Raw genomic sequence first — 19432 nt, 5'->3', positions numbered from 1 at the left:
TGGAGTGGTGGAATGCACAAGGTGTCAGAGACATGCAGAGCAGCGTAGCTCGATAGCGGTGAAGGAGCCTGCAGAAGGAGATGTTCGAGGGTGACGACGACACGAGGGATTTTATTAGCGCAGAAGTCCAATGAGGAGGTTGCTATGTCATGTGAACCTGACCTGAGTCACCGCACACAGCTTCTCATTGGTCCTTCCACGTCATGGGATCTCAGTGGTGCAACAACAGCGTGTCCGGGCATTTAATCCCTGGAACCCTGCATACCGATTTTGCAATTTGTTAAGATTCCATGTCTTTCGAAACCTGAATTTCCCCAATGTTCCTTCAAAAGACGAGAGGATGTTCTGGCGTGGACGTATATGAAGGAGTGACATATTGGGGATGTTTTGTATTGCATAAATAACTCGGGCTGCTATGGAAACCTAGCTCCCTGGAGATCCCTGGATCTCCCTCCACTGCTGCCACATCATCACCAAGTTCACCAGTAATTTGTTGATGTTATAACAACTTTGCACCATTAGAGAGTCTCTAACTAAACGCATTAGGAACAGCCTGTTTTTGCGTTTGCGCACTGAGAAAAAAAAAGATCCCTGCTGTTGTATCTATAAGTTGCATACCTCAGTAGAAATGTGAGTGCACATACCCTTCCCACATTAGAATCAGTAAGAGTGCAGGAATTAAAGAGCAAGATAACTATAAAAGCATGTCTACTACAACTAGGGCTGCGTCTCTTCGCTTGATAACAAATTATGGAAATTTAACCCAGAACTCCCGGCATAGTGTTAGGATTGTAGCGTCTTAATACGCAAGTATGTTCAGCTACAATAAGTGTTTTTAATTGAGTCTAGTCAAGATTTCAGTATTGCGAAATTACACGATTGCAAACTGCAAAGTGTATATAGTAGCGAATATACATGATTAATTGTGCAGCCCTAAATGTAATGCAGAGGAAGAGGAGCAAGAGGAAGAAGAAGTAAGGAGGCTGGAACTCAAAGCAGTAGAGTAGATTATTTCTGAAGTTACAAAGCGACACAGAGCACAGTGTGCATAGGAAAACGGAGGCCTTGTGCCATGTCAAACGGTTTACTTTAAGGGTAGGTATGGTGAAGCTTCAGGTGTCTCCTATAGGGGGAAGTGGTCAGGTGGGTTGACCACTCAGCACTCTGCTTCCGGGCTGCCATTGGCTGGAGCACAAGGAGGCGTGGCAAGGTGTGTACTGTCGCTAGAGCCGTTGTGATTGCCTCCATTGCTCTTCTCGTCATCTTCACCTCCGCTGTGGCACAGAGGAGACAAAGATCCTTCTTCATGGATGGACAACAGCAGATTTGTTTTAAAGGTCCCATAACATGCCACCAGGTGTGAGCGTGATAAGCCTTACAAGCTCTTACAAAATCTGCCCCTTATGACATCACATGTGGGCCTGTCCACCTAGATCTGTGCTGGACAGATGAGCAACGTTTGCTACGGTCCACTGGGTAGGCTGGTAGACTGATCTATCCAATCACACTCACACCTGATGGCATGTCATGGGATCTTTAAATGATGCACATTTTATTGTAAAACAAGTGGTGCATAATACACACACACACGCTCAAAATCTCACACACACACACACACACACACACACACACACACACACACACACACACACACACATACACACACACACACACACACACCCCCCCTACCTGACGGTGCAGCCGTTGCTGACGGGCGACTCAGGGGCCTCATTCTCTGGTAAGGAGGTGCATGATCTCCTCTCCTGCCAGGAGGCTCCTCGGGGCTCCTTCCCGGTGTCGGAGCTCTTTCTTCGGGGCACCACGGGGCCTGGCCCGGACCCCCGTCCGTCAGGGCTGACCCGCGAGCCAGCGGGGTCCGCGGGGGCCCCGAGACCCCCGGCGCTGTCAGGCTCCTTCCCGGAGGAATCTGAGCTGGTCCTCCGCCCGTTCAGGCTGTCAGAGGAGGAGACGTGCACCATCTGGCCCTCCTTCTCCCCTGGGAGAGGAGGCGGAGGCTGTTAGGAACACTCTGGTTCTGCACCAGACACCAACCAGTCATCAAAACCAGTAGCGCCGTGAGCCATTTTTTCTGATGTTATTAAACTCTTAGAAGGAGTTTTATGAACATTTATGTCTCCGAATATGGATCAGTGAGGGAACATGTAATGCTGTGTGGCCCTTGTAACATATTGACATTCTGTTGCGTTGGGTTGTTTTTCCTCATGGGTCATTTGGTTCATGGTCCACCCCAGTAGTCACAGGTTTAATCTGTTACTGTCAACAGCATTTATCCTCGTATAAATACAAATTTAATTGTTATACTCTTGTCCAATGAGAAAGGTCAGAGGTCAGAGAGGTCAAAGCTGGTCCTTGACTCCCTTTCCTTTTGTTTCTGAAACTTGTTTCAAAGCCAGCAAGTTTGTTTTATTAGCAGATCAATAACGTATTATAGCTAGCTTAATAGGCCATAATATAACCCTCTTTCATGAGTCTAGCGTAGACGGTTGCTTATGTAAGCAGACTGTTGTACTGTAAGCAGGTTTATTGTGCTCAGCTAGGTCAATCAATGGTTGGAATAATAGATCTGTCTGATTACACGGTAAACAGACCTGGAACTGACTCACAGGAGCCCTTTACATGGCAAACAGTGCCCTCTTCTGGAGACATGTGGTACTACTGTGCACACTGATTTGTCTAGGAAGAGATAGGGGGGAGGGGAGGAGGAGAAGACGACGGAGAAGAGAGAGAGAGAGAGAGAAAGAAAGAGAGAAAGAAAGAAAGAAAGAGAGAAAGAAAGAAAGAAAGAAAGAAAGAAAGAAAGAAAGAAAGAAAGAAAGAAAGAAAGAAAGAAAGAAAGAAAGAAAGAAAGAAAGAAAGAAAGAAAGAAAGAAAGAAAGAAATAGAGCGAGAGGAGGAGGTGCTGTACCTCCAGAGCAAGGCATTCAGTTGAGAGAGAGAGAGAGGGGGGGGGGTGGAGGCGGAGGAAGAGGAGCTGTACCTCCTGGTTCTCCTGCTCGGTTGCGTCTGCGTCTCAGGATGACCTCCAGCTCGCTGTCCTTCTTCCCCAGAGGGGGAGGAGCCGGGGCGGGGGGTGCCGGGGCGGCCGCCTGCTCCTGGGACCCACGGCTGGGGCTCCTCTTCACCGTCTCCTGGAGGGGGATCCACCAACAGGACTTTAGCTACACCGTTTACGTTCCCACATGTAGTGCCATCGAATGGCGCTTGTCTGCTCGTCACAGACATACAGACCTTCAATCACGTAAAAAGTAATCTGACAGACCTACACAGACCAACAGACATACAGATATGCACAGACAGATAAGAAGAGAGCCAGCCAGCCAAGTGAGATAGTGTTGAATGAGTTACCAGAATGCCCATCAGTTCTTCCATGGCGCTCTCCTGGGGTTTGGCTCCTAGGGCACTCTCCTCAGACACCAGAGGCTGCTGGGAAAATACAGACATGAAGAGGGTCAGACCAAAGCTTTCATCTCCCCTCAGCCTCATAACCTTGACCACATCAGTAATATTGGTCTTTGTCACTAGTGTGTGTGTTTGCATGCGTGCGTGTGTTTGTGTGGTTATGTGTGTGTGTGTGTGTGTGTGCGTGTGTGTGTGTGTGGTTACAAACAGTGTGTTAGTGTGTGTGTGTGTTTGTGTGAGAGAGAGAGATAGAATGAGTTGGGTTTCCTATAGTCACAGGAAGTGACATGCGATACCCAGTGAGGTCACTCATGCAATCACGATTGTAGTGGTGATGAATGTAGACGTTCATTTACTCACTTTTACTGCCGCCCTCTGATGAAGAGAAGAATAGAGTAGAAAAATAAGGCCTTCTGTCCTACGCACACACCTCTAGAATAATATAATCTCTAATCTAATATAATTTTTTACACAGCTTGCATTTTGTGCTTTGGAAAAAGAACAGAAAGTGCTTGAAAATAATAACTTAATAATCGAATAAAAGAAAAAAAACCGAAGAAATACGGTAATCTTTTTTCAAATAATGCCATCTGCCTAGACAAACGCAAACGTTTTAGAAAAACAGACACATCACTTGCTGAGTCCCAGACGGGACAGATTTGAACTGAAAAAAAAGTGATCTTGGGGTTCATTTACTCTCTTAGAGTGATATAGCTACAAAGATACTCAAAAAATGTGGAAGAAATCGACAGGAAGAGAGGCCTGCTGTTACGGTGAATGGAACCCTCTGACGCCCCATGACCTCTCACCTTGCTGTCCTTGGATTTGACGGGCCGTAGCACCACGCCGTGTTTGATCCTCTCCATCATCTCGTTCACGGCCTTCGACTTCACGTCCTCACCGCCCGCAACAGCTATATACATCGGCACATTGCATTACATAACTCATTACCTTACAAATGACGATGACATCAGAGTCACGTTCCATACCCTCCACAGTTACACAGACTGGGACGTAACATTAGAAATTATATTAGCCATTGCATTACATCACACTGCGTCTTCGCTTTGTCTTTATTCTATTTTTTTAACATGTATACACAAACGATATTTCATATCGTTTGTGTAGATAGCATGGCATGAAAAAGATTGTTTACGTTAGCATTTAGCTTCTACTGGAAGTACAGATATGCAAGAAGCAACTAGCCTCTAGCCATATAAACGGGGGTCTCCACACACAAATCATCATATTTCCAATCGATTAATCAATTGAGCGCCAGTGAAACAAGAAATGAAAACCATAACCGTTTAAGCTTAGCATTGTGTTTCTAGGTTAAATATTAATATTGTTAGGCTAACAATTAATATTGTTAGAAATGGTCAGTCACTACATAATGGATACTCACTACATGTACTACATAATGGTTACTCACTACATATCACATAACACATTCGCACTTGTCGAGATGGCCAAGAACATGTTATCCACCATGTGTTCTGATGATCTTAACCTACCCGGAGTCTCTTCAGCCTTCTGAGATCCCTTGGTATTTTTTGAACCTTTCCTCATGATTGCTATCAGAGAGCTGTGAGTGAGGCAGATAGACAGAGAGAGAGAGAACCCACACAGAGAGAACATGAGAGAAAGAGAGAGAGAGAGTGAGAGAGAGAGTGAGATTGAGAGAGAGAGAGAGAGAGAGAGAGAGAGAGAGAGAGAGAGAGAGAGAGAGAGAGAGAGAGAGAGAGAGAGAGAGAGAGAGAGAGAGGGGGGTAAAGACAGACATACAAACAGAGAGACGGAGAGAAAAAGAGGGACATAAATAGAGAGTGAAAGAGAGTGAGAGGGAGAGAAAGAGAGAGCGATACAGACAGAAACAGAGTTAATTCTGGCACCACATTTGATGTATACATCATATCCACAACACATACGATTTCAGATTTAAATTCAGAAAGACATATATGGCCACACGTCAAATAATTTAATTACTGGTAATATTTTATGCCCCAACTTGGGGTTGTTCACAATGATTGTGCTAAATACTGTAGATTACATGTATTTCTGTCTCCTCACCTGAGGGGGTTGCAGCGGGAGGGGGGAGGGGGTGGGGGAGGGGGCGGGGGCGGTGGAGGGGGAGGAGGGGGTGGGGGCGGGGGAGCCGGGGGAGGGGCGACCCCAGGTGGCGGGGGCGGGGCCCCGTCGCCGGTTGCCACGGTAGCAGAGGAGGAGCCGTCTGTCTTCTGGGCCTCCTGCAGCTCCAGTACTGGATAGAGGAGGAGGAGGAGCGGATTTGATTGGCCAATGAGGGGGTGGGGGGGTTACTGCCACCGATTCTTCATCCAATAAGATGGGGGTTTCCCCAAGGGGCCAAGCAAGGCACCAACAATCACGCTATTGCCGGTTTAATTACCATTGAGGAGTCCCAGCTGAAACCCCGTTAGCTTACTTAGTAATAAAAATAGGAAATGCAATTCAGCTACCCCTCTTGGCCCAATCGTAACGGCTGTATTACATATTCCTTGATTTCGACCAATAGGATCAGAGTGCTCACCAGTGCACCAATGAGAGCGGGGGTAATGGAATGGAGGACAGCAGATAAAACAGGGAGCGGCATTTGTTAAAGAAATGAATAATAACACATGCCACATTCTAAAATTAACATATGGTAACATAGAAAATCTTCTATCCCTTGTTGCTATAATGTTCATTTAAAGCAGTTGGCTTATTTGATAACTTGTTTTGCATTTTTTAGGTTGCATCTTAATGGTTGAATGCATTTATTGTCAGTCGCTTTGGAAATGGCTTTGGAAGTTTCTGCTAAGTAAAGAACCAGCAGATATAACAGGGACTGGCATTTCTGGGCTGCAATTGTTAAAGGAATTAATAATAAAATATGCCACATTCTAAGATTAGCTTATGCTGAAAATAGAAAATCTTTAACCCTAGTTTCTATAATGTTTACTTCAAGCAGTCGGCTTATTTGACAACTTGGAAGGGAATGGAAGGCACTACAATGTTCGTTAACATCAAGTTGTTTCATGATTACTGATGTGTCATTTCATCGCTCACAATTTATAACTCTCTTGCTTATCCGAACTGGGAGAAATATACTAATTTTCTTTCTCTCCTCATACCATAAGGAAATTCAACACAAAAAGCTTTATCAGCGTGGGGAAGGTAAATGTACTTAATAAAATACAAATCCAATATATACGAACTTAGAAATATATCACTTTCTCCATTATATATAGATGATGCTCTATATCTCTACGTCTATACCGATATGTATGCTCTCAGGAGTATACATGTGTGTACATTAGATATAGGCCATAAATGTAGGTCAACTGTTCACATGACAGGATCTCAGCACAATAAGAGAGAGAGAGAGAGAGAGAGAGGGGGAGAGAGAGCGAGAGCGAGAGCGAGAGAGAGAGAGAGAGAGAGAGAGAGATGATGTGTGCTATCTTGAGATGGTAACAGCTAATGTTGGGATGTAATGTGTTCCATGATGATCTGGGAGGCCAGGGAGGCGGTGAGCAGCCTACCTCACCCTCGTTTCAGCTCCAGGGTGGGCCTGAGTTTTTTGCGTAGTACAGAGGAGGGGGGGGGGGGGGGGGGGGGCCGGGGCTGACAGAGAAGTCACCCAGTACTGTCAGGTTTGTCCGGGGTGCCAGCGCACTGCTCCGAGACCCTCGGCCCGAAGTCCTCTGATCCCGATGCCCATTATTGAGGCACCCTTCGAGCGGCTGGCGCTAGACATTGTGGGACCTCTCCCAAGGCCAGACGGGGCCATCGGTACATCTTGGTCATGGTGGACTGTGCCACCCGCTACCCTGAAGCCCTGCCCCTCCGCTCCGCCCCCGCTGAGGCAGTAGCTAGGGAGGCCACGGAGACCGGTTGGCAGAACTGGGACCTGGCCCATCCCCATGTAACAACGACCACCGCCAAGGACACCAAAGCCAGGGTGACGAGGTGGTTCCTGGCCTTGCAGGACTACAGGTTCCAGGTGGACCAGCGGCCGGGGCGTGAACATGCCAAAGCCAACGCCCTGTCCCGCCACGACGCTTGTCTCTGGTAGGTCAGAGGTTGACCGAGGCCTCATCTGAGGATGGCAACCCATCTCCGGCGCGAGAGCCGGGTTCTCACGAGTTTCCATCCCGAGGGGAACGGGACAGGAGGGGGTAGCTTTCCCTGGATTATCACCGGGAGCCGCCCGGTGATAGTGAGTGTATGTTTGTCAGAGAGTGTATGTCCGACTGTGTTTGTGTGTGTGTGTGTGTTTGTGTATGTCCAAGCGTGTGTCTGTGTGTGTTCCTTGTATATCCGTGTCCCATGTATTAATTGTCCTACAACATCTGTATTTATGCGTGTGTGTTTGTCTGTGCTACTCCTCCCCTCTCACCTCTCTCCTCCAGCTCCTGGCTCCTCTTCTCTGCATGCTCCAGGCGTCCCTGCACCTCCTTCTTCTCCTGCTCCAGGCGGACCTCCACATCCTTCCTCTCCTCGTCCAGGAGGTCCACCTGCCTCCTCAGGCTCTCTAGTTCCCCCTGCAGGGCACTCTGCTGAAGCTCAGCCTCTAGTGCTTGCACCTGCAGCACATACAAAGAGACACACACACACACACACACACACACACACACACACACACACACACACACACACACACACACACACACACACACACACACACACACACAAAGTAATTTAGTTATGGGCTTCGGTTGTTTCGGTTCCATAATTAAGAGGCACATCTGTTTGAGACATATCTCAAACACAACCTGCATTTAGATTGGAGATCACGTTGGCGATGATAGTGTATTAATGAGGACGATGGACATGATGACGGCACCTTCTGCTGATGTTGCAGCCTCTCGTCCTCCAGCGTCTTCGTAACCGTGGCGATGTCCTCCAGGGCCTTGAGCAGCTGCATGCTGGGCTCCGCGTTCTGCATCAGGATCACACTCTGCCTGTTGGCCTCCTTCTGCTTCACCAGCATCTGGGGGGTGTGTGTGTGTGTGTGTGTGTGTGTGTGTGTGTGTGTGTGTGTGTGTGTGTGTGTGTGTGTGTGTGTGTGTGTGTGTGTGTGTGTGTGTGTGTGTGTGTGTGTGTGTGTGTGTGTGTGTGTGTGTGTGTGCGTGTGTGTGTATATGTGTTTTTGAAATGGGTAAGGAAGGTAAGAATGGAGGTAAACTCGTTATAATAATAATAATACATTTAATTTAGAGGCAAATATCTCATTCTCCAAATATCTACACCCAATCCAAGTGGCATTGCAACTTCTCCTGGTAAACTTTGATAGCACTATACGTGCATTTCATGAAACAAGGTTAAAAAGTATACAAATGGGGTGGTAAGAGGGAAGAGGAAAGGAGAGGTTCTTGAACACATATTGTAGTCTTTTATGGAAAGTTTTTCGATATCTTCTGTAGTCCATCAATGCTTACTGTTTCTATTCTGATTGCTGAAAAGACTATAACAGCAATGGGACTTTAACCACACACGTATCATTCAGCTTCGAACTGACAATTGTACTGGTTGCACAATACATAGAAACATACAGATAAACGTACATGCTAAAAAGTAATGCAGTAATGTGTAGACCTACACAACGTAGCAAGCTAATGTACAGGGAAATGTTTGTATTGCTTGGCCACAGTCCAGTCCCAGTCCAGTTGCCAAACTATTTGTGTTGGTGGAGCCAAATGAATGATTAAATAAACCATCAATTCATAATTTGTTGTTGCTTATTACTGTTAACTGATAAATGGCGCTTGTAGAAACGCAATATCACATCCAAGGTTTTTGCGTAATTGCGCAGTGGAGCACCTTCCAATTATCATTAGGGTCACACTCCATGCTATCATCACGCGGGTACGTCGTCTCACCTCGTGGGCGAAGGTCTCCGCCTCCACCCTGAGGCTCTGCTCCAGGTCCAGCTGGTCTCTGAGGCCCCCGTACTCCTGGGTCGCCATCATGGACACTACACACAAGAAGTAGTATGATCTAGCAAGCTCTATAGGGTGCCTTCAGGCAGACTGTGGGCATTGGGTAAACTCGGGTCTTTGGTGGGGCTGGGTATTAACTTGACTCCTGTTAGGGTTATTAAAAGGATTCCTTCCCCAAAAGATATTTAACAGGAATCTTGCGTTTCATCACAGCTAATGAGGAGAATGTTAAACACATTGCAATGGAGGACTGTGTATGGATATAAGATTATGTATGGGTGTTATGAAGCTGGGTTGAGGGACGCACCTCTGTTGAACCTCTTGATGGTTTTACTCTGCTGCTCGATAGTTTCCCGAAGCTCTTTCATCTCGGCCTGCCCTCTCTCCAACTGGACACACAATCATATTGCACAATTTCAAAGTCATAATATTCCAAAAAATCATGCGTTGATCAGATCATGAACCACCTTTTTGCGGTAATTATGACTTTAAGGCTCTGCTGATGCTTAGCCTTTTTCTACTTGGTTAAGGCTGCTCCTAGTGTTGTGAAGTGCTTACCTGTGCAGTGAGCTCCTCTATCTGTCTCTGCTGGTTGTGGATCTGACAGACTGATTCCTTCTTGTCCTCCAGAAGTGTGTTCACTGTCTCCCGAAGCTCTACAATGTACAACGTATAGAAATTTGTGAAATAATATTTTCTGAGGCACCTAAATGCTCTTATTTGAGGATGATCCTGTTTATATATTCTAATTTATCATATTTTTCATTCCCTAGATTTGACCTGCAGCAGGTTGTGTGGGTCACATGTTCAAACCTCTAATTATGATCTGTTGTTCATCGTGTGTTCAAGTCCCTGCCTTTGACCTACTGCTGTTCATGTGTTCCAGCCTTCACCTTTGACCTACTGCTGTTCATGTGTTCCAGTCCTCACCTTTGACCTACTGCTGTTCATGTGTTCCAGCCCTCACCTTTGACCTACTGCTGTTCATGTGTTCCAGCCCTCACCTTTGACCTGTTGCTGGTAGTGGGTGAATGAGTCTGGGCTGGTGTCAGAGGCGTCTGAAACCTCCTCCAGGGTGACGCTGGGCAGCATCTCGTCCATACTGGTCCGAGACGATAGGCTTAGATACTTCAACTTCCGGTTCTCACTGTTCAGCTGGAGGTCACAGAGGACATGATGTGAAGAGGCTATCATCATTGGGATTGCAAACAATTAGGCTATGAAAAAAAAAATAACCTGCCCCAATCATTTCTAGATTAGAGTATATTATGTGTGTGTGTGTGTGTGTGTGTGTGTGTGTGTGTGTGTGTGTGTGTGTGTGTGTGTGTGTGTGTGTGTGTGTGTGTGTGTGTGTGTGTGTGTGTGTGTGTGTGTGTGTGTGTGTGTGTGTGTGTGTGTGTGTGTGTGTGTGTGTGTGTGTGTGTGTCACCTTTGTGGCCAGGGCCTCTGCGTTCTCCCTACATGACTTCTCGATCTCCAGCTGAGTCTGCAGGACGTTCACCTCCTCGATCACCATCTGAGACACTACACACACACACACACACAGGCACGCGCACACACACACATACACACACACAGACGCACACACACGCACACATACACAAACACATTTCAGAGTTACTCTACTGCTCTGTAGGGTGACGCATCACCATCTACGGGGCCATCCCTTGATCCACTGGTTTCATTAATGTTTATGAAGGTCCTTGGGGGTTAGGTAGAATACATACTGCAGGCCTGTAAGGAAATGTGACGTTCTGTATTGATTGTGTGTAGAGCAAGGACTAAGAATAAGAGCGGCAAGAAACATAATAGGTTACTCTCCAATTGAGAGTTTCAAATAGAAAACAATTGACATCATCAGCAAACACACAAGTCATTCTTCACACCTCCTAATCATCCTTCACCTCCCAAATATAACATTTCCCATAATAACACCCTATCCATCAGACCACAGATCGAGGTAAGCCCTGTTGTGGTCAATGTAGCCATGGCAGCCACCTTGCTGCCCTTAGTGATTCAGAGACACAGCAGGGTAGCCAGTGCCCAATAATTGAGCCATGGTTACTGCCTGCCTTAATGCAAAAGCCACACAATTGTCTTGCCATTAATGTGTTTATGCCAGTGTAACCGTGTTATGCTAGACTCAATGCTGACACATATTGCAAAAAATGTGGTTAACCCAACAGTGAACTAGCTTCTGTTTACCTTCTCAAGGTTTGGGGAGCTCTGAAGAGGGCTTGTAACTGTGATGATTACCATACAAATAAAGTTGTTTTGAAGTCTGGTGACACATGACGAGCAGGCATCCGTGCTGGCGGATAGTAACACCTGACACTTAGACTGGTTACTGCAGGAGAGTCATTGTCTCATTTTTTGGTAATATTGCCTTACACACAACCCGACGTGCACGCACGAAAACAAAGCATGCCAGTGCTGCGTTGCGCTGCATTCATAATGCATGGATGGAGCAGCTTGTAATCTGAAGCTAGTGCCATCGAAACCTCCAGCCCACTGTCATCATTTTAATATCCATACAAAAAAAACATTTTTCTTTCATGAATAGATATCACACAAAGTTTAATTAAATCACTTAAATCGACTTGTTCTTGTTCAGAACCATTCTACATCCAGGCTTCCGTAATGGTTAATGAGTGTAAAACCGAAAGCGTGGGAACAACAGCCTGGTTGTGTTTAATCTGGGGTGCAAAGCGGCTGTTTGACAGACTGATACTGCGGCTTAAGGACCTGCGCTAAGGGAGCCTTCTAAGTAGCGGACAATTCAAGGCTTGCTTAATAAGACACAAGACAGCTCCCTGAAGAGAAGCTATAGCCACGCTCGATTCTAGAATGCCGACCAGCGGAGGACCAGAATCTGCAGCCACATGTGGGAAAAAGCTTTAAGTGTAGAGTGTGTTTAAGTGTTAAGAGTGTTTAAGATGCTGTTAGCCTAGTGCCCTTTCTAACAAGGCATGCATCTTCAGCCCCACCATCAAATATTCACACAGGAAACATACACTCTGGGAGTGGAGGGAATGAGAAGAGATGAGGGGGGAAGAGGAGAGGAGGGGTGGAGAGACGAGGAGATTTGGGTTGACGAGAAGTGTGTAGAGGAAAGGAGAGAGGACAGCAGAGGAGGAGGTGGGGGGGGGGTGAGGAGAGTACAGAGAAGAGGGGGAAACAAGGAGAGGGGAAGAGAGAAGGGAGCAGAGAGAGGAAGGGAGCAGAGAGAGGAGATATATGAGAGGATCATGCGTGGGGAGGAGAAGGGAAAAGAGATCAAACTAAGATGCTGGTAAGATGAAGGGCGGCAAGAGAGACTCGAGAAGGAGAGCTGTAATCCATTTTTCATCCATGAGTGAATGTTTAATGGTTAGATGGAGGACTTTGTGGAGTGATTCAGTGTTAAAATGTTGACCGGCGGGGCTCTCATATGGCTCTCTGAGCCGCTGTTAACAGGCCTTTGCACTCCACATCATTCCGCCTGCCCACACATACTACCGCCAGCACGCAGGTCAGAGGGTCAGCCTGCATGCACCAGGTGGACTCTGGGCCCGAGAGACTTGTTCAAGAGCTCAATGATACTTCTGGGTCTAAAAGCCGCTGTAGGTACAACGTGGGTCTCTACCCTGTTGTAGCTTGCATTATATGGTTCTGCGTCAGTGATTCTTAGTAAAGTCCAGAAAATCACCCAAAGTCACGAAGTGGACTTATGTGAAGATACTTTGTGGTACCAATATAAAAATATATTTAAAGCTCATCAAGCTCATTCAATATCGAATCTCGTAGTATCTATATTGTGTCTATACCCAATGGAGTCCAGGGGGATTGCAACTGTGGATGTGATTATACAGGGAACGTTACAAGGTAAATAATTGGCTTTGTTCTTGATATTTGAATTTTCTGGATTTACATTACTGTCTACACCAGCAGTTTCACCTGCCAAATAACCACATGCAAACGCACAGTCTCTCCCTGTTCAGAATTAATCCAGATCTTTTGGGAGAATGATGTATAAAAACCCACTGACCATGCATGTGGATTAGCCCGTGGCTATGATCCCCCTTACGCCAAACACACTCACGGTCCAATCAGAAGCGTTCAATCACTTACGCCCGCATCAGGTTCTGTTCTCATTAAACTGTCGAGGGTCAAAACGGTTGAAGCGGTCACTAGCTGGTAGCATGTAGTGTTGCTGGCGGATTTGACGTTAATTGAAGGCTCTTTCTATGAGGTGTTTAGCTAAGAGGAATCCCTGAGCTGACGCTTCAAGCATGGATGTATAACAACAGGGGAAGGCATGGCACTCAAACTAATAACCATCCGCCTAGCTGTAGGCACTAGTTTAGTTCAATATCTAGCCCAGACCAGACGAAATATGTGATACTGGATACGTGAAGGTCGGCCATTAAAATAAAGTGGTTTGCTTGCAGATGCACACCGTTAAAGTGGGGCTTTAGATTGTTTTATATATGGCAGCAGCTTTACAATACGGTAAACATAAGTGAGTGTTTGCGCACGTTTGTGTGTGTGTGTGTGTGTGTGTGTGTGTGTGTGTGTGTGTGTGTGTGTGTGTGTGTGTGTGTGTGTGTGTGTGTGTGTGTGTGTGTGTGTGTGTGTGTGTGTGTGTGTGTGTGTGTGTGTGTGTGTGTAGTAGCTGCAATAAAGAGGCCACTTTCTTGAGGCTATTATAACTAAGGCTTTTCCTTCAGGAGCGCATCCCCAAGGGTAACAGGAGCTTGGGGAGGACTAAGAGTAACTAGTATGTAGGTTATCGAAATTGTCCCGATTCATGTAGCCTCATTCGAGAACCTAAACTCTCCTGTTCAAGCTGTATTAATATTATCCATGACTGGAATGGTGTGTTAGTGGTGTGATGATGGCACTTTATTGGATATAGCACATGGATATATACAGTAAGTATAATTAATTTATGCACTAGCACCTTAAAAATGTATGTTTGCAAAGTGTCTTACATTGACAAGCATAACTGACAGGGATAACAAAAGAAAATGGCAGATGCATTCTGGGATTCTGAGTCTTTCATACTGCGAGTGTGTGAGCATGACTCTGTAGCTATCTCTGTAGATTACAACAGGCCTACATAGACGGATGTAATGCAATGACAGGGCAGAGCAGGAGCTAAACCAAGCTAACCCAGCATCATCTCAGCGCAGCCTCCAAGCAGGTACATAAGTAGGTCAGCCTGACTCAGCGTTTTCATGCCACGACCTCATTTGTTCATTGACTCATTGTCTCAATAAAAACATTCTAATATTTGGGGATCTGGTTCAGGGATCAAGGTCATTTCCTTGTGAATGATTGGCTAAATGGTTGTTTTTGTATCCGTTTAAAACAATTACTATTGACTATAAGGTATATTGAGTAGGTGACGAGTTAGATTGAGAGCGAAGCTAGCGTCAACATCGCTTTCCTTTTCTGTCACCCAGAAAAACATTGTTTCACATCGAGTCATATCATATTATGTATTAAGTGCCTAATTGCCATATTAACATTAAGGCAATAATGTGTTATTTGGTTGTTCCACCTAGTCCTTACAATGAAAGACATCAGATGATTGCGTCTTTTCAAACGCAAATCAGGTTGAAGTCAAATTTCTCTGCCATTCAGAGGAGCACAAAATAAGTCCCTCAAATAACATGGAGGAAGTCCGGAAATGAATGCACGTGCTTGAAGTCCATGATTACCAGTGCATAATGAACCCGGAGCCGGCTCCACCTCTCTGACTCCGCTGCTGAATAATTGACGTCTGGCGGAGACGTTAATAATTCAACGGAATAATATGACGTCCCCCAAAGGCCCCGGGGGAAATGGAGTGACTGAATGAGGGAGGATGAATAGAAGAATGGGACGTAAGAGTGCGACGGCACAGAGGGGTGGTTGCTGCCGAGGAGGAAGGGAACCAAAGGATTGCTGTTTCTTTCTTTTTTTTCTCGCTGACTCAAGCCCTCAAGGGGAGTGACTGGCGTTTCATCCTACTGGTCCGCAGCGAGTCACTTGAACGGCCGTGTTCCTCCTCTAACCACCACAACAAGAACTGAGCGGGCCTGTCGCTCTTATAAGAAGCACCAAATCCAAAGCGCAGTTGTATTCACCCTCATCATAATAATCCAATGACTTTGGTTAAATTTAAAACCTAATAGTAAGGATATCACATGAACTGAGGCAGATTAATTACGTGTGAAGTCAGCAATACAGTATCATATACCCACTGTTCATCCTTCATCTTAACCTACAAAATGTCATAATTCCCTTTCATCCAAAGCAGTTTACGGTAAATTTAGAACCATGCATAAGGAGCAGGTCTAGGATGTGCAGACACTGATGTGGATTGAACCCATGGGGCTGGCAGCTGAACACCCTCAGCCATGAGACTATCCAGTCTACCACATCTTCCACTTCTTCTTAGAAAGTCGATCATGAAACCGATTCAACTTTAATTCAGTCATTTTAAAACAGTTTTCTCTGAAGACACAGCAGATAATTGTCTGGAGTAACTGCAGGAAGCTGGAACTTGACACACAGCTTGGCTACCCCGGTAAAAACAACTGGCACTAGAGTTAAGATCATGACAGCACTTACGACGGATCTTCTTTGATCACACAAACGCACGCATTCAGGTGCTTGATGCCCTTATCGCCTCCTGGCTCCTTAATCTCGTATCTAAAATTCAGCTGTAAGTCCCTTCTGATAACAGCGTCTGCTAAATGACAGAATAGTTCAAATCCGAGAAAGACCCAGTATAGGTACAGCGTTGTCTTACCTTGAAGGATAGTCATGGCAGCACTGGAAGCTTTACCACTGGCCCGTGTGTCACCCAGATCAATAGTTAATAGTGCAGGTCAAATCATCTAACACTTCCTCAACCACCCCTGGTTGCTAGGTGGAAAGAGACTCACACATGCCAAAACACAAATGGGAGGCTACGGTTGGCTCTGTGCCTATGAGGGGGGTTTGGGAGGGGAGGGGTCGTCATGGAAACTGAGAAGCTCCTTCTAAATGTAACCATTCACAGGGCCACGAGCTGACAAACAGAGAGGTGTGGGAACAGGTGCAAGGCTGGAGAGAGGTGTGTGAGCTTGTGTGTTCGTGTGTGTGTGTGTGTGTGTGTGTGTGTGTGTGTGTGTGTGTGTGTGTGTGTATGCAAATCCCCCACCACCTGCAATCCTTGTTGTCCTTAAGGTTAGCACCTTTACGCTGAAGTTTTATGATCATTACATGAACTTTGCAGATTTCATTGGTCCAATAGTGACATTGTCTAACCAATGAATGAATGATGTTGGGGACTAAGTTAGAGCGATCAGGGTTGTATCAAACGGCTTGCATGGAGGATGACTCCTATCATCCAAAGAAAAGGAGCAACTCACCTCTCTTTATGTGTTTGAGCTGTCTCTCCGCCTCGTCCCTCTCCTCCACCAGTCTGCTGCACTGCTGGCACACAACATCAGACAGGTGAGTCTCGTGCTAGGGCCCACCTATGAGGGCAGGTTACTGCAGCACGCAGAGTTCAGAGACCGGTGCATGATTTGTAGTTTAATGCATTTCCCTAGACAACTGTGGTAAGCAGTTTGCTAAATTATGTTGTTATTACATCTTAATTAGAACTTAATTAAAATGGTAAAATAAAGATACAACACTTTTAGGCCTATGAGAAAACTAAGAGAGTGCATTGCCAAAAGGTGTTCCATCACTTATTAAATTAAAATTTACATTTATAGGGCATAGTGTGAACAAACTGTAAATGACTTATACATAGCATTCACTTTGTTCATTGAACCTGGAATGGTTGATTGACAAACTCTTCTATTAAACATGTGTACTAGCTGTGTCGATAGGTGATTTAAGATTACATTGAATTAGTTGTATTTGCATGTTCTACATATTCACCATTCACTGTTTGCATACGTTATCATCTAATATTCTTGGATGATACAACACTAATTGTAAACTAATTCTAATTCAACATATTCTGTCTAATAGTGCGTTTTTGTCAAGGGGTCTTTCACACAAGCTTTAGTCACACACCTGCTTCACCCCCTACCCCAAAACGGTCACATTAGATCAATATCTGACAGGAGGGGGGTTGTGTGTGTGTGTGTGTGTGTGTGTGTGTGTGTGTGTGTGTGTGTGTGTGTGTGTGTGTGTGTGTGTGTGTGTGTGTGTGTGTGTGTGTGTGTGTGTTCAGATTGACTCATCACCTCCCCAGCTGAGGTCAGAGCCAAACCCTACTGGATGGGTTTAAATCCCGCTGGTGCCTTGTCTTCACTTTGTGCAGCGGGCTTGGTTCTACGCAAAATAACTGAATATGTAATTAGCTATTGTAATCTAGAGGGAATCTGTACCACGTTTAAAACCATCAAAAAGGTCAATAATGGGGGGGGGGGGTGAGGTTCTATTTTCTTTCCACCCCTTTCTCGAATGCATAATTCCTTTGATATATTTTGACTGAATGAAGACAGGAGAATCTCGCGTCAAGCAACATTCAAGCAAACCCTTGCGTTCACCATCCTCCATTGTCCATCACAAACCCCATTTTGGAAATGAGGAATAAAGAACTTGTAAATCTGAACCCAATTATTATGTCCGATGCAATCTCAGTTTCGTTGGAAACGGCGAGGGTAGCAATACATTTTGGGAGGGGTCCATCCATCTCTCCATCTTCTCACCGGCTGGCAAAAGAGGTTGATTTTGAATCTAGGCCTAAATTATCCTCCCGTAAGCCTAGCTAACACCGATGTAGACTATCTATCGGCACATGTTTAATAACATTTTGTGACAATCACAGCAGAGGGAGCTAAATGCTATCTCTAGGCATCTCGGCGCTCACCTCGTTCTCCATCTGGGGGTCTCCGTTCTGCTCGCAGTGCTCCATCTGTCTACCGGCGGAATATATTAGCTTACTCTACTAAAAAGATTAACCCAAAATTCAGGTCTGAGCGCAAAAACCAGCAGTATTATCCAAGTGACATGATTTGGTGTTAAGCTTAAAATGTGGTTACATATTTAACACATGGGCTGGTGATGTAGCAGATGCCCGCCGGCGGAGAGAATACAGGGTCCTCCTCCTTCAGTGCACAGCATCATCATCGTCTGGCTCCCCAAGTACCCGCCCCCCTCCTCTCGGCCCAATTCAGCTTTTATTGCGCATCTCTGAGACCAGCCCGAGAGCTGGGACTGGAGAGCAGCCAGCAGGTATGGTGGAAAACGAATAAAAAAATAAAACACATTTGGCGCCAGGCCAGAAAATGAAGGGTAATTAGGCCTACATTGAAGTTTCCAAATCGAAATTGTCCAAACGTTCAGTTACAATTGTGAGATGATACCAGATTAATAATTAACTAGCCTGCAGCTCCAAGAAAAAAAATTTCTCCGAATAAATAAAATAATGGTTTTCTATAACATCTTACGTTGACACATTGCCATCATTTACACCAGATAAAAAGGTGGAAAGCGTGAACAAACCTTACCCGTTCATTTGCCTTGATCGCCATCTAGGGGTCCGTAAACATTTCAGGCTGTACTCAGAGCATTCCAGTGTTAATGACACCCACACAAAAACATAGGCGCAGTGCTTTTCCTTCATCTCACTAGCCAACGTCTCTTTCTTAAAATACGCATAGTGGCTACCTTTGGTATCAGAAAAAAATCATTGTTCTGTAAAAGCAGTTTAAAAAAAGACACATTTTTTCACTGACTCACTGTACATAGAAAAAGTATTAATTTGAGCAGGATAAAAGCAGCTGTCAGAGAAAAAACGCAGAACAGTCTTTTCATGGTCTGAAACACTCTCCACAATGTCAAAATATGGACAAGATCAAGACTATTTCATAAACAAATTTATTGACAGTGTTTTTCTTACACTTGGACTGGAGTGCCCTTCATTTTGACGTTCCAATTATTCAGGGTGAAATTAATAGTGAAAAACAAAAAATGCAAGTAAAACCATGATTTGGTTATTATTGGTAGTGCAGGTTCCTTTTACGGTTCAGGATTTCAGCTGGTGGAGAGTACACGTGCCAAAACCACATCAAAAGCATCCAAACCGGGTTGTT

At 45.4% G+C, this 19432-nt stretch overlaps 1 protein-coding gene across 1 annotated transcript; it reads right to left on the bottom strand.

Moving 5' to 3' along the window:
• Positions 1 to 63: 63 nt before the first annotated feature.
• Positions 64 to 19329, bottom strand: shtn3 (shootin 3). The gene is made up of 17 exons (XM_056600898.1): positions 18208 to 19329; positions 16748 to 16808; positions 10792 to 10886; positions 10367 to 10517; positions 9921 to 10018; positions 9670 to 9751; positions 9303 to 9397; positions 8267 to 8413; positions 7820 to 8006; positions 5491 to 5680; positions 4935 to 5005; positions 4230 to 4333; positions 3781 to 3795; positions 3367 to 3441; positions 2999 to 3149; positions 1690 to 1996; positions 64 to 1274 (listed from the first exon to the last, which is right to left on the bottom strand). The coding sequence occupies exons 1-17, from the start codon at positions 18250 to 18252 to the stop codon at positions 1157 to 1159; spliced, it is 1992 nt and encodes a 663-aa protein (XP_056456873.1). The 5' UTR covers positions 18253 to 19329; the 3' UTR covers positions 64 to 1156.
• Between the last annotated feature and the right edge of the window lie 103 nt (positions 19330 to 19432).

The sequence above is a fragment of the Gadus chalcogrammus genome, chromosome 10 (assembly GCF_026213295.1).
Source record: "Gadus chalcogrammus isolate NIFS_2021 chromosome 10, NIFS_Gcha_1.0, whole genome shotgun sequence".
Classification (NCBI taxonomy): domain Eukaryota; kingdom Metazoa; phylum Chordata; class Actinopteri; order Gadiformes; family Gadidae; genus Gadus; species Gadus chalcogrammus.
The sequence above is the reverse complement of the archived record's forward strand: the minus strand, read 5'-3'. Positions and strand labels throughout refer to the sequence as shown.

Bases quoted from the DNA above. Each gene is read 5' to 3' on its own strand.
- shtn3 (XM_056600898.1), bottom strand. From the start codon at position 18,252: ATGGAGCACTGCGAGCAGAACGGAGACCCCCAGATGGAGAACGAG. The intron at 9,398-9,669 runs GTGCGTCCCTCA...TCTTGTGTGTAG, and splicing joins CATCAAGAGGTTCAACAGAG to TGTCCATGATGGCGACCCAG. The intron at 8,414-9,302 runs GTGAGACGACGT...CACACCCCCCAG, and splicing joins CGGAGACCTTCGCCCACGAG to ATGCTGGTGAAGCAGAAGGA.